The following is a 12,360-nucleotide window of genomic DNA, read 5'->3' as shown; positions in this document are numbered from 1 at the left end:
TCTGATTTCAAATGCATTATCAGGTAAATCCTCCGATGTTCTCAAATCGTTGACATATTTCCAGAAATACTTGGGATTTTCACGTAAGGATTCCTCGATCGACCCTATGTAAGCTTTATGGCATCCTTCCAATTCCAACTTACATCTCCTTTTCAAGTCAGCGAATTTTAAATAGTTTTCAGTTGTTTGGGACTGTTTGTATTCTCTGTGAGAGGCTTTTTTAGTAGATATCATTTGTTTTAATTCAGCAGAAAACCAACAAGGATAGCAGTGCCGCACTGAAAACTTTTTTGGAATATGTTTTTCCACGATATTTTTTATTACTTCATAAAAATTGACCACTCCCGTACCAACATCATTACCTATGATAGAATTCCAACTAAGGCTTTCCAGGATGTTTATAATAGTTCTGAAATCTGCCATTTTGTAGTCAAAATAAGTGACTTCTGATTTTCGATCTATCGTATTAGCTCCGATATTAACGCAAAAATAAATGGCTGGATGATGTGAATCACACTTGACAAGCTCATCTAATGAAATTAATACATTCAAATTCTCTAATGAGGAGAAGATTAGGTCGAGTATAGCATTATTTGCATTCCTTATTGTGTTCAATTGAGTCATATTTAACATCGCAAATGTATTAGACAACAAAGTCTGAATTTTACTCATCGAGTAAGCCAGGACTTCATTGTCATTATCATACCAACATTCACCCGGAGCATTAAAGTCCCCCATACATATAAAATCTGCCTTAGGCAACCCATCGGCCAACAATTCTATGTCTTCACAATATTTTTCATAGCTTGCTAATTCACTTTTTGGAGGAATATAAACACAAGACAGTAATATTTGTTTAGAACTAAAGCTAATTAATACACATATATTCTCAATATCTACATTATTCGGACTTAACACCCGAGAACTGAGAGCAGGTCTGATTGCTATCAATACCCCCCTCCTATTAATTTACTACTAGTCTTTGAGTCTCTATATTTCCGAAACACATTTAAGTTTTTGAATCCTAGCTCTGAAATATTGAAATCTGGCGTTAGCCAAGTCTCCGTCAGACAGATAATATCATAGTCGGAAGTTGAAAGAGAGTGAGAAATCTCTTTTAATTTTGTCTTTAAACCTCTCACATTTTGAAAATAAAAGGATAATTCGTTAGAAGGTTTCTCCAGCATCGATCTCACTGATTGTTTGGCACTTACATTTATCACCCTAATTGTCCCACTGATCACTGCGAAATCTACGGATTATTACTCCCTCGGGCCAGGCTTCTGGCTTCAGAAGTTCTCCCAACTCCAGGTCACTACTCCCGAGCTTGAAGGATTTTTTCGAATGCTTCGACTTCAAGTCAAAACACAGCAGGTCCTTTTCGGGCCATCTTTCCCTAGCATATGACGCAACGTTTTCAGCTGATGTGCTTGAAGCAAGCCCTCCCACCCAGATCCAGTTCCTGCCCCTAGATACAACTTTTACTAAATGATTGGGCTCTCCACAACCTCTAGAAATTTCAGTTCGATTGATTTCCCTCGCTTGTGGTTGTCTCGTATTCAACTTGGGAACGTCCAGTCTCCTCCTTCTCGATGACTTGGATACGGGGTTCATCAAGATCTTTTTTGGACTGGTTCTCTAGGGTTTGATAGTCAACCGTATCTTTGGTCTTAGATGTATCATTTTGTTTCTTCCTTCCACTTGTGTCTGCTTGATCATTTTTAACGTAATCTCGAGGCCCAGAGGACAACAAGCGGATTAACTCATGTTACTGTCCTTCAAAACGGCCACTTCCTTTTTCAGATCGCTGAACTTAGTATCTCCAGATCTTCAGCGATACAGCATGTTTGTTTTTCAATAATATCCTGTACCGAGGCCACATCAGCCGTGCCAGATGTATCCTTACCACCTTCCATCTGATTCTCTTCGTGTTCAAAATCGAGGGTGTTATGATTTTGTAATTAAAGAGAAGTGGACTGTATGAAAAGATAATTGAGTTGGAGATGTCACAAAAACATTTATTGAGTATCGTTCACAATCATAAAATGAATATGTCACCTGCATGAAGCTAATACAGTAAAAGCAACAAATATTAACCACATCTATAAACTCAGAGAGACATTATTCAACTAAAAACAAGAGATGGTCCAGAGCAGTTCAAATGAGAAGTCACTTGATGTCAGACTGGATTGATCAATAAGTACAATGTAAGTATGAGCAGAACAAGAGTCGCACAAGTTAAATGAGAAGCACAGAATTAATGAATTTGAGAAGCACTAGAATATTGAAAATAATATGAAAAGGGCAATAAATTCTAATTAAATGAGAAGCTCAATAATAATTAATTAAATGAAAAGGACAATCATAATTAATCTGAGAAGAAAATAGTATAATTCATATACATTGAGATGATTTTGAAGAGTGCAAAAATTTATCATTGAATTCAACATTTACAGAGACGATTAGAACGTTCATCAGAAAAACAGAAGAAACAATTGATAAATTAAGAGAAGTCAAGAGAGTACTGAGTTAAATCCCTAATCGTAGATTTTTGAGATGTGCTGAAGGCTGAGAAAACTAACATGTATGTTGAGTCCGATGAATGAATATAGAAAAGAATCAATGAGAGTACATATTATAAAGAGTAGACCATTCCAAATGAGTAGACACGAGTACTCGAGCAGACTTTCCAGGGTGGAGCCTAGGTCGAGGTGTATCGAGCAATATCAATGATCGTTTAACTGAAGTTGAGGTGTTCACATCCAGTTGTGAGGAAAACAGCTACATCTCCAGGGTCCACCCTGGAGAATATGAGGATTCATTCATCTGAAACTCAACAACAGTAATTAGTCATATGTACATAGAGGTGATCATAAGAGTTGTCTTAAAAATGATTAAACTGATTCTAATAAAAAGGAATATTATGAGCAGACAATGAATCAGCAATCAATTTTATTGAGATGGACTTGAGAAGTTTCAATCCTGGTGCTACATACCCATTTTCAAATTTTCATGTGAGAAGATCTAGAGAAGTCTGAAAATCTATATAAATTATGAAATATAATAAAATATAATATATATTTCTGAGAAGGCAATGATTCGATTTGTCTTGAGTGGACATTTCAGTTGAGCGGTGCTAGCAAGGATTATGAATCTATTTCAAGATTCTGAAATCTCTTGCACGTGGACTAATTTCATGAGAATGAAATTATCATGAAAATGGTGTAATTAATAATTTTGAGTAGTCTGAGTGTACTTTACCTTATGAGAAGAACAATTTAGCACCAGGATTGTGCGAGAAGACTTGAAAATTGAGAACAACTAAAAGAGGTGAACTTATAACGAGGTGATACAAATCAAAATGATAGCAGCGCGAAGTCAATTCAACGAAGCTAACAAAGAGAATCTTTTAGAAAATGTAAATGTGTAGGTTTTTCACTTCTGAAAAACAAGGAAAGTGGAGCCGCTGCGTCGTTCAACCAGCGCACCGCCGAATCGGGGTACCATACGTGGCCACCGGAGCTGGTCAGTAGCGTCGACTAGAGAGAGGTCGGAGGGGGGCTTCGCTCAATTTTTAACACTTCGACTTCATCCATTCCACGCATACATCACAAAGAAAATAAATATTGCTCGAATCGGTTATAGCCTTGAGCAAGCATCCTTTACACGGGCACATTTTAGGTGTAATTTTGATTCGCAGAAACCACATTGCATGAATTTATTATTGGCAAGGAAATTGTCCTCGCAAACTCTGCGAACAGTTTTTAGTTCTTATCAGAGTTACAGATGATGAATGTTTTCACTAGGCTACCCCACCAATGTCAACGGAATCTAACGAATTTTCGTTCCTTAGACCTTTTAGGTAATGACGTTCAGGATGTGAAGTTATCACCAAAATCCTCGACACCACAGTTGCGAATCGATGCAAAAATCAACAACAGAAATTCGCTAAAAAACGGGATAAACTCACAATTCAGTGGATAATAATGCGTACTAACACATTGGACGACGAACGTTAGATATCATCGATAAGGAATGAAAAGATAGTTTCTACAATCTTATACCGAGCTCGATGAACGAGCTTATTTTCGAACCCTTCTCAGTCGTTCCGAACTAATGAAAGTGTTTTGAATCAATTTTCGAAATCGACCAATTTGCAGAAAACCTGTAAAGAAGCCTAAAGTATTCCTTTATGCAATTTTTCCAATTACCTATCCGATGTTCATTAAGGATACATTAGATACAATCTTAAAACACTCTTCACCTAATAATGTATTCCAGTTTTCGATATTTGCAAAACAAAGGCCCAAAAAATTCTTACGAAAATGGTCGAATTTAGATATTTCTTCGTAAATGTTCTTGAGTTATCGTCCATTATGATTAGAATGAAAGGAATATATTGGGATTTTCGGACTTCGTTTATTTATTGTTCCTTTCATTTTTTTCTTCGTAAATTTCAAAAAATTTATCAAGAATATCGAGAAACTCAACGTGAAAAATGTCAGCATACATTTTGATTACTTGTCTGAAAATATTTAATTAACCATTGCGGAACAGCCTGTATAACCCAAGAATATGAATATTTCGATATGACTCAACCTGTATATGAAGACAATAATTATTCATGTATTTTCACGTTGAATGTAATCATAATTGAGTTCTGCTTTTGAAATGATTGCTTACAGCATGGAACAAATATACATTTTGTGAACACCCAATTTAATTCTTTCAGTATCCAAATCTAGAGAATCCAAAGGAAAAATAGAGCATTTGAATATCTTCAGATGACCAACTTTCTCTTGAATAAAAACTGCCGCAATCCTGACACATTGATTCACGACATAACTGCGCTTGCTTTGAAAAGCCGCTTCAAACCAGGGGCTTGACACTTCCTTACCCCCAGCCCAAATACGGTTTTAGTTCTGCAATCAATCGCTATGGGGCACTGCATACGAAAATATATGTCATATTCTCCACAGATTACTGTATTCTGACATATTGGATTTGTCAACCCCAACAGTGTCAATGTCAATATGTTTTAATTCAAATTCTTGTTTACAAAAAACATATTACAAATCTTATACGTGTCTAAATTAAAAATACCCATTTATTAAAGTCGACAGTTTTATCAGGAAATCGATTTTCTTGTAAGAAATGTTTGATTCAAAGAACCACGTAATTATAACATTATTCGTTTTTATTTAAACCAATCCAACCAAACCCTTGGTTGTGTCTTAATCAATGGATTAACCAGTGGAGGCTCGTGATCCAGTTCACTTAGGGGCTACTTTTAGAATAATAATAAAAATATGAAATTTCAAAACCAGTTTTCCGCAAAATTTGATGCAATTTATAATTCTTTTTAAAACATACCTGTTCTTATCCACATGCTTATTGTGCTTAATAATATTATTCCGGTAAGCTGAATCCATTCGCATTCGCATTCCCAACAGAACTGGCTTCTGCACCATTAATAGCACGTGTACCTAACTTAGTTGCGCTTGCGCATTAGGCCGAACATAATATTAGTTGTCAGCAGGTTGCTTTATAGAAGTGGATTGGTCCCAAATCAACTTTGGCCAGCAGTTCTTACTTCGACACCCCCTCCCAAACTGAGGACCTGACATCTAATCAACAGAAAACTGAAAGTTCCATTTAACTGACTTCGATAAACTAAGAAATATAGAATATATATAAAGTATACAACAGTAGATAGTATTTTATTTGAATTTATATAAATCAAGCCTTAAACCTACAACAGGATTGTCAGTGGAACCGTACAGAGCTGTTGCTGTGAGCCAATGGAATAGGGTTCCTTATAGCGAACCAACTGTCCTTAATATTTGGTATGGTATCAATACATTGTGTCCAGGGACCGGAGACCCTTTCCACAAATGATATTATACCATCATATCAACTGAAACTGATCAACAGATACATATGCCATAATGCATACATATCACATCAACATATAAATGACATGACTGATCACATACATAGTATGTTCCATCATATCGGACTAACATGATTAATTCATTACACACATATGTGGTCAGAATTTTGGATTTCGCATCTATCATTTCCAGGGACCGGAGACCCTTCCAAATCAAGACACTAGTATTCGTAAGGGTATGTATCCAGGGACCGGAGACCCTTCCTACATGACTCAAATGAACACTTCAACATGTATATTCATCAAAGTATATCTCCAGGGACCGAAGACCCTTCCAATATAACTCGAACAAATAAACAACAAATTTTTGAGTATTATCAGATTATGTTTCCAGGAACGAAGAACCTTTCCACAATATACAGATAAAACACTCAACAGACATATTACCAAAGTACCTAAGGGATCAAAGATCCTTTCAAGATACTAAGATAAACAACAGAATTCATTATCAGAGTATGTTTGAGATCGAAGATCATTTATAACACTACTCAGATAAGGTATACATAATGACTGAAAAGAAAAAAAAGATTAATATTACTTATGAAATGTTTGATCAAACAGAGCATGTTTTGAGTTTGTCGTTGACTATTCTCATTTTCTTCCTATAATATTGAATCATTATGACTTATTACTTGGTTATCATCTTTTGCTTGGATTGGATATTTTCATGCAAATAGAACCTCATAGAATACAAGGTGATCACGAAACTTAGTGAGCTTTGCTGCATTCAATGGTTTTGTTAGAATGTCAGCAATCTGATCATTGGTATTGATCTTCACAATATTAATTTTCTTATCTCTTACGTGTTGACGAATCAATAAATATTTACGTTCCACATACTTCAAGCGGCTTTTACTTGTGCTAGCCAGACAGTTACGTCTTGCTGCTTCATTGTCTTCATATATATTAACTGGAAATGCTCTGAGACCCACAGTCTCTTCTAATAATTGTGCTAAAAATAGAATTTCATTAGTAGCATGAGTAAGTGCAATAAATTCCGCTTCTGCTGAACTTTGTGCTATTGTTGATTGAAGTTTTGAGCACCATACAACAGGATTACCAAATGCAAAAATCACAAAGCCTGTGGTCGACTTTTGACCACACTTATCACCTGAAAAATCTGCATCACAATAACATGACAAAATTGGAGATCCTACTGTGAATTTTAGACCTAACTGACTTGTACCTTTCAAATATCTGAAAACCCTTTTAACTAATGTCCAATGATACTGCTGTGGATTAGCTTGGAATCTAGCCAAATAACCTACGGCAAAGGATATATCAGGTCTTGTGAACATGCTTAAATACAGCAGGGGACCTATAGCTTTCTTATACGGAAAACCTGCTTCATTCGTTACTTCCGGAACTTTATGATTTCCTTGAGGAACTAAAGTAGTGTCAACTGAATTTGAGTTTTCCATTCGAAATTCTTTCAACATTTCATTTACAAACTGTGTTTGATGAAGAAACAACTGATTTTCTGATCTAGTGATTTCCAAACCAAGAAATTTTGTAGGAAAGCCAAATTCTTTAACGTTAAAACGTGACTTCAACATATTCACATTTTCCTGAATAAGGTTTCTACAACTGCCTGTAATTAATAGATCATCAACATATACCAAAATCAAAATGATATTACTATCTTCCTTTTTCTTATATAAACATGATTCTCGTAAATTTGATTCAAAACCAGAATCCTTCAGAAAATTATCAAGTGTCATAAACCAACATTTCGGTGCTATAGATAATCCATAAAGAGCTTTTCGTAACTTCAATATTACCTTTGATTTATCAAGATTGATTCCTTCAGGAACACTTACATATTTTGGTCGATCAATTTCACCATGAAGAAATGCTGTTTTGACATCCAACTGTTCAATATGCCAATTCCTAGAAACTGACAAAGCAAATAATAATTTAACAACTGATAGAGCTGGTGTAGGAGATGCAGTTTCCTCAGGAGTATACTTTTCAGTATCTTTGCATCCTACAACAACTAAACGAGCCTTACACACACCATTGTCCTTAACTGTACATACCCATTTCAACGGAATACTTTTCATACCTTGTTTTCTTTCCACAATTTCCCAAACTTCATGTTGGTTTATAGCTTCAAATTCGGACTGAATGGCAGTAATCCATTTACTACTTTCTGAACATGTCATTGCTTCCAGATATGTTTGAGGTGTTTTACTTGTCTGATAGATTTTTGTATCATATACGAAACCAAATGGATTCAAAATTGTGGCATTAACTGAAATTTGCGGCATATTAAGTCCACTGGTTTCATTGCCATCAAAATCATCTAGCTGGGATATTTCTTCATATTCTATCTCATTATTTATCTGAGAGCTAACTGAAACATTTTCTAACATATTTGTAGCACTTGTTTTATCAACAGAATTGTTGGAGCTACTCTGTACTGGACTTGTAGTTCTTACAGAATCAGAGTTTTGTTCAACTGATTTCATTTCAACAGGATTGTTTGCAACTGATACAACAGAATTGCCAGTAGGTGGCACAACAGATATGTCCGTAATGGACGCAACAGAATTGCCTACAGAGGGCGTAACAGAAACGTTCCCACTGGACTCAACAGATTCAGACGAAACTGTTAATTCATCACTTGGGACTGATAACTTTGATTCATATGACTTGTAGGTCAACTCTTCATTTATTAGAACATTACAAGATGTATAGTCTTACAGGTTTAAGGATCATACAACAAATAGCCAGTATCGGTATATCCTATTAAATACATTGTGCTAGATCTTGCATTCAACTTTTTACCTTTTGGAACATTTTCATTTCTAACTTCTGCCTGTGAACCGAAAATTCTTATATTTTGCAGATCGGCTTGTTTTCCATAGAGTTTTTCATATGGAGTCAAAAAGTCTAATGATGAATGAGGCGTACGATTGTATAGATAGCAAGCAGTCGAAAATGCAAAACCCCAGAAAGTATTTGGAAAGCCTGATTCAAATAACAAGGCTCTAGCCCTTTCTTGGAGTGTTCTATTGAACCTTTCAGCAGTTCCATTATGCTCATGTTGATAAGGTTCTGCTAACTGAATTTGTATACCAAACTGATCGAGAACTTGTTGACAAGATTCACTGATAAACTCTGTTCCATTATCACAACGTAATTTTCTGAATTGACCAGGACTAGGAAATAATGACTGAAGATAGTTCAAAGCAGACTTCAAAAACTTGAAAGTTTCAGACTTTTGTTTCATCAGGAAAATTTGTGCATATCTTGAATAATCATCTAGAACAATTAAAATATACTTTTTCTTAGTGTACTGTGTTGGCGGATTGACAGTTAATAGATCTGAATGAAGAATTTCACAAGCTCTAGTGGCTCGATCTCTTTCTTTTGCACATGTTTTTCTGGTCATTTTTGCTTTAGAACAAATTGTACGATTACCAGTACTGAGATTATATGTGAGTTCTTTAACTCCTTGAACAACATTAGGTAATTTTCCTAAGTAGGAAGATGATATATGACCCATTCTACGATGTCACATACTACCTTCCTGAGCCAACATTTTTAACTGATTACGAGTAAATCTTTTACGTAATTTTCGTGTTTCTCTTCTACTATTATTGACTTTCTTATTGGGTTTGATAACTGAGAGTCTCATTTTAAAACTAGAATTATCTTTCGAACTTAACTGTTTATTTATACTTTCTTCTTTATTTACATTAATTTTGTTGATACTACTTGTATCACCAGGATTGACTCTTGCTGAGATTCGATAAACGCCATCCGATACAAAGAGCAGGAAGATCTTTCTTCTTAATTTTCTAGATAAAATAAATCCATTATTAGCATTTAGCACAAGACTTGTCCCAAACTGAATATTAAATGCACGGACACTGAGAATATTATCCCTTACTTCGGGGACATACTAAATATTAGCTAGATGTACAATGTGCGAACTTTTTCCAAACTGTACTAGTAATGGAAGAGTTCCCTGACCCATTGACATAGTGCTTTCAGTTTCCGATGTCAAAACAACAGATATCGGCTCTTTATAAGCCTGATAGTTCAACAAAATATTCTGTACATTCACTACATGGTGAGATGCACCAGAATCAACTAGAAATGTTGCATATATACTGAAATTATTCAAATCGAACAATGACTTACTAGATTTTTGATCTTTCAGTTTCCTACAGTCCTTCTTTTCGTGTCCCTTCTTATGGCAGTAAAAGCAGAATCTTTCTGTGTTAACATATGTGTTTGACTTGTGGAACATCAAACCACATTTTCTGCAACTTGCATCACGCTTTTCAGCTGGTGCCATTTTCTTGATTTTCTCCAACTGATCCAGTGTGTAAGGATTCTTTTCTGCCCTTTTCTCTTTAAAATAAGGAGACCTCTTAGCTGGATATTTCTCTTTCTTTGAACCATCCCTGTTTGTTCGATCAGACCTATTCTTGTTTTCTGCTTCCTTGAAATATTGGCTATTCGCCACCTCCAGAAAGGCATTCTTTACGAATTCATAGGTCCTCGTTTCCTCTGGTAGTGTAGCCATTGTGGTGAAAAACGCCAAGAAACCATTAGCATCCTTGATTTTATGGAGAAAATATCCCACGATGATCTTCGGGTCCAACGGAAAGCCCAGTTCCTTGAATTCTTGAACTCCTTTTTCAAATTGTGAGACGAAGTTCACCGGGTTCATCTTCGGATAAAATGTTATTTTTCCAAAATTGTCCAATACTTCCACCATTTTTTGAACGTCATTCTTGCCAAACATTTGAATAAGTTTTTGGAAGGCTTCAGCTGCCGATTCTTCGTTTTCTATTACAGCTCTGGGAGCGTGCTGCAAAGATGCTTCCAAGTATTGTAGGACTTGAGCGTTGTACATGTTTTTCTCTTCTAAGCTCATGCTACACTCTGGTCCACCCATATTGTGAAGTAAAAATTGGGATCTTCCCAGGGCCCTAATGTCACGCTCGACTCTTTGTTTCCATGAACGGAAATTGGAATGACCCCTCAGCTTGTCGCTGTTCTCAAATTGAGGTATTATGAAGGAGGGTATACTGACCTTCTCCACAGATGGTTCCGTTATTGTGCTTCCAGTTGACGTTGCCGGAGGATTCGAGTTATTTATTTGCTCTGCCAACATCTTCACGAAATTGGTGTTCGTGAGCATCGCAAAAATGTTTTCTGGTACTCCCATCGTTGCCCTTTCGTTTACATCGGATTGGTCCATCTCTTCTTGATTGAACATGCTTTTTGTTTTGATGTGGTTTTGACGTGGTCTTCTAGTCTTCTGTTTCTTAATTAATACGCACGCACATACACACAAGCGCTGCTACCATGTGAGGGTGGATACTCTTACAACTGATGAAACGGTTTTAACAGAGTTTATTTAAAGATCTATTTAACACACTGGTGAATTACACAAAATGGCCGATGGTCGCTTGAAACTATTAATAGTGAGAGTAGCGTTTATCTATTCGCATTCCCAACAGAACTGGCTTCTGCACCATTAATAGCACGTGGACCTAACTTAGTTGCGCTTGCGCATTAGGCCGAACATAATATTAGTTGTCAGCAGGTTGCTTTATAGAAGTGGACTGATCCCAAATCAACTTTGGCCAGCAGTTCTTACTTCAACAAAATGTTATTCCTGTGATTTTCTTTTTATCTACCTCGTCTCTGCTGGAACAACTGCGTAGAGCACATGACATCATTTTATTGTCCAATATGAATCGGAAACATGAACGCAATTTTGTTAATGTGACCAGAATTGAACTTTAAAAAACGCAAAACTGACAGAAAATTCATGAATGTCAGAATCTCGTACCAATATGGCGGATCTGATACCATTTTAGTCGAATGATGACTTCTCTCTATTATTCTATCTCGATGGTTCTAATGAATGGTACTTTAAAATTCAATTTTTTTATGCATTCATCCAGTAACTCATCCATAACATATATTGAGAGGATTGGACTTAGTTCTGACCCCATGGCACAGCCAAATATTTGTTGGTAGAATTGCCCACGAAATGTGCAATAGTGGTTTTCGAGAATAAACAGGGTGAAATCTCCAGAAAAGTCTTTGTATCGATATCAGTATGATTTTTAATTATATCCCACGTTTTTTCCAGACTTCTCATTATGTTATTCTTCTCTAAACTCCCAAATAGGTTTACCACATCAAGTGATGCTATCTTATGATTATTAGGTAGTTGGAAGCCATTAATTTGAGTTAAGAAATCGAATGTATCTTTTATGTAGTAGTTATTATTTGTACTGTATGTTGATTTCAGAATATCCGCTATAAATTTCGACAGTTTTGACATTGGGCTATTTACAACCTTTTTTAACTCTTTTCGTACGTATCATATCTTTGTCTGATGAAAATAATCCAAAATTATAATCAAACTTGGT

At 35.8% G+C, this 12,360-nt stretch overlaps 1 protein-coding gene across 1 annotated transcript; it reads right to left on the bottom strand.

The window, feature by feature from the left end:
• Positions 1-9,721: 9,721 nt before the first annotated feature.
• Positions 9,722-11,268, bottom strand: LOC123314404. The gene is made up of 2 exons (XM_044899688.1): positions 10,106-11,268; positions 9,722-9,759 (listed from the first exon to the last, which is right to left on the bottom strand). Exons 1-2 carry the CDS (start codon positions 11,190-11,192, stop codon positions 9,752-9,754), a joined length of 1,095 nt encoding a protein of 364 aa, XP_044755623.1. The 5' UTR covers positions 11,193-11,268; the 3' UTR covers positions 9,722-9,751.
• Positions 11,269-12,360: the final 1,092 nt, after the last annotated feature.

Source organism: Coccinella septempunctata, chromosome 5, assembly GCF_907165205.1.
Source record: "Coccinella septempunctata chromosome 5, icCocSept1.1, whole genome shotgun sequence".
Classification (NCBI taxonomy): Eukaryota; Metazoa; Arthropoda; class Insecta; order Coleoptera; family Coccinellidae; genus Coccinella; species Coccinella septempunctata.
Note: the sequence above shows the minus strand (reverse complement) of the source record. Positions and strands in the feature narration are given on the sequence as shown.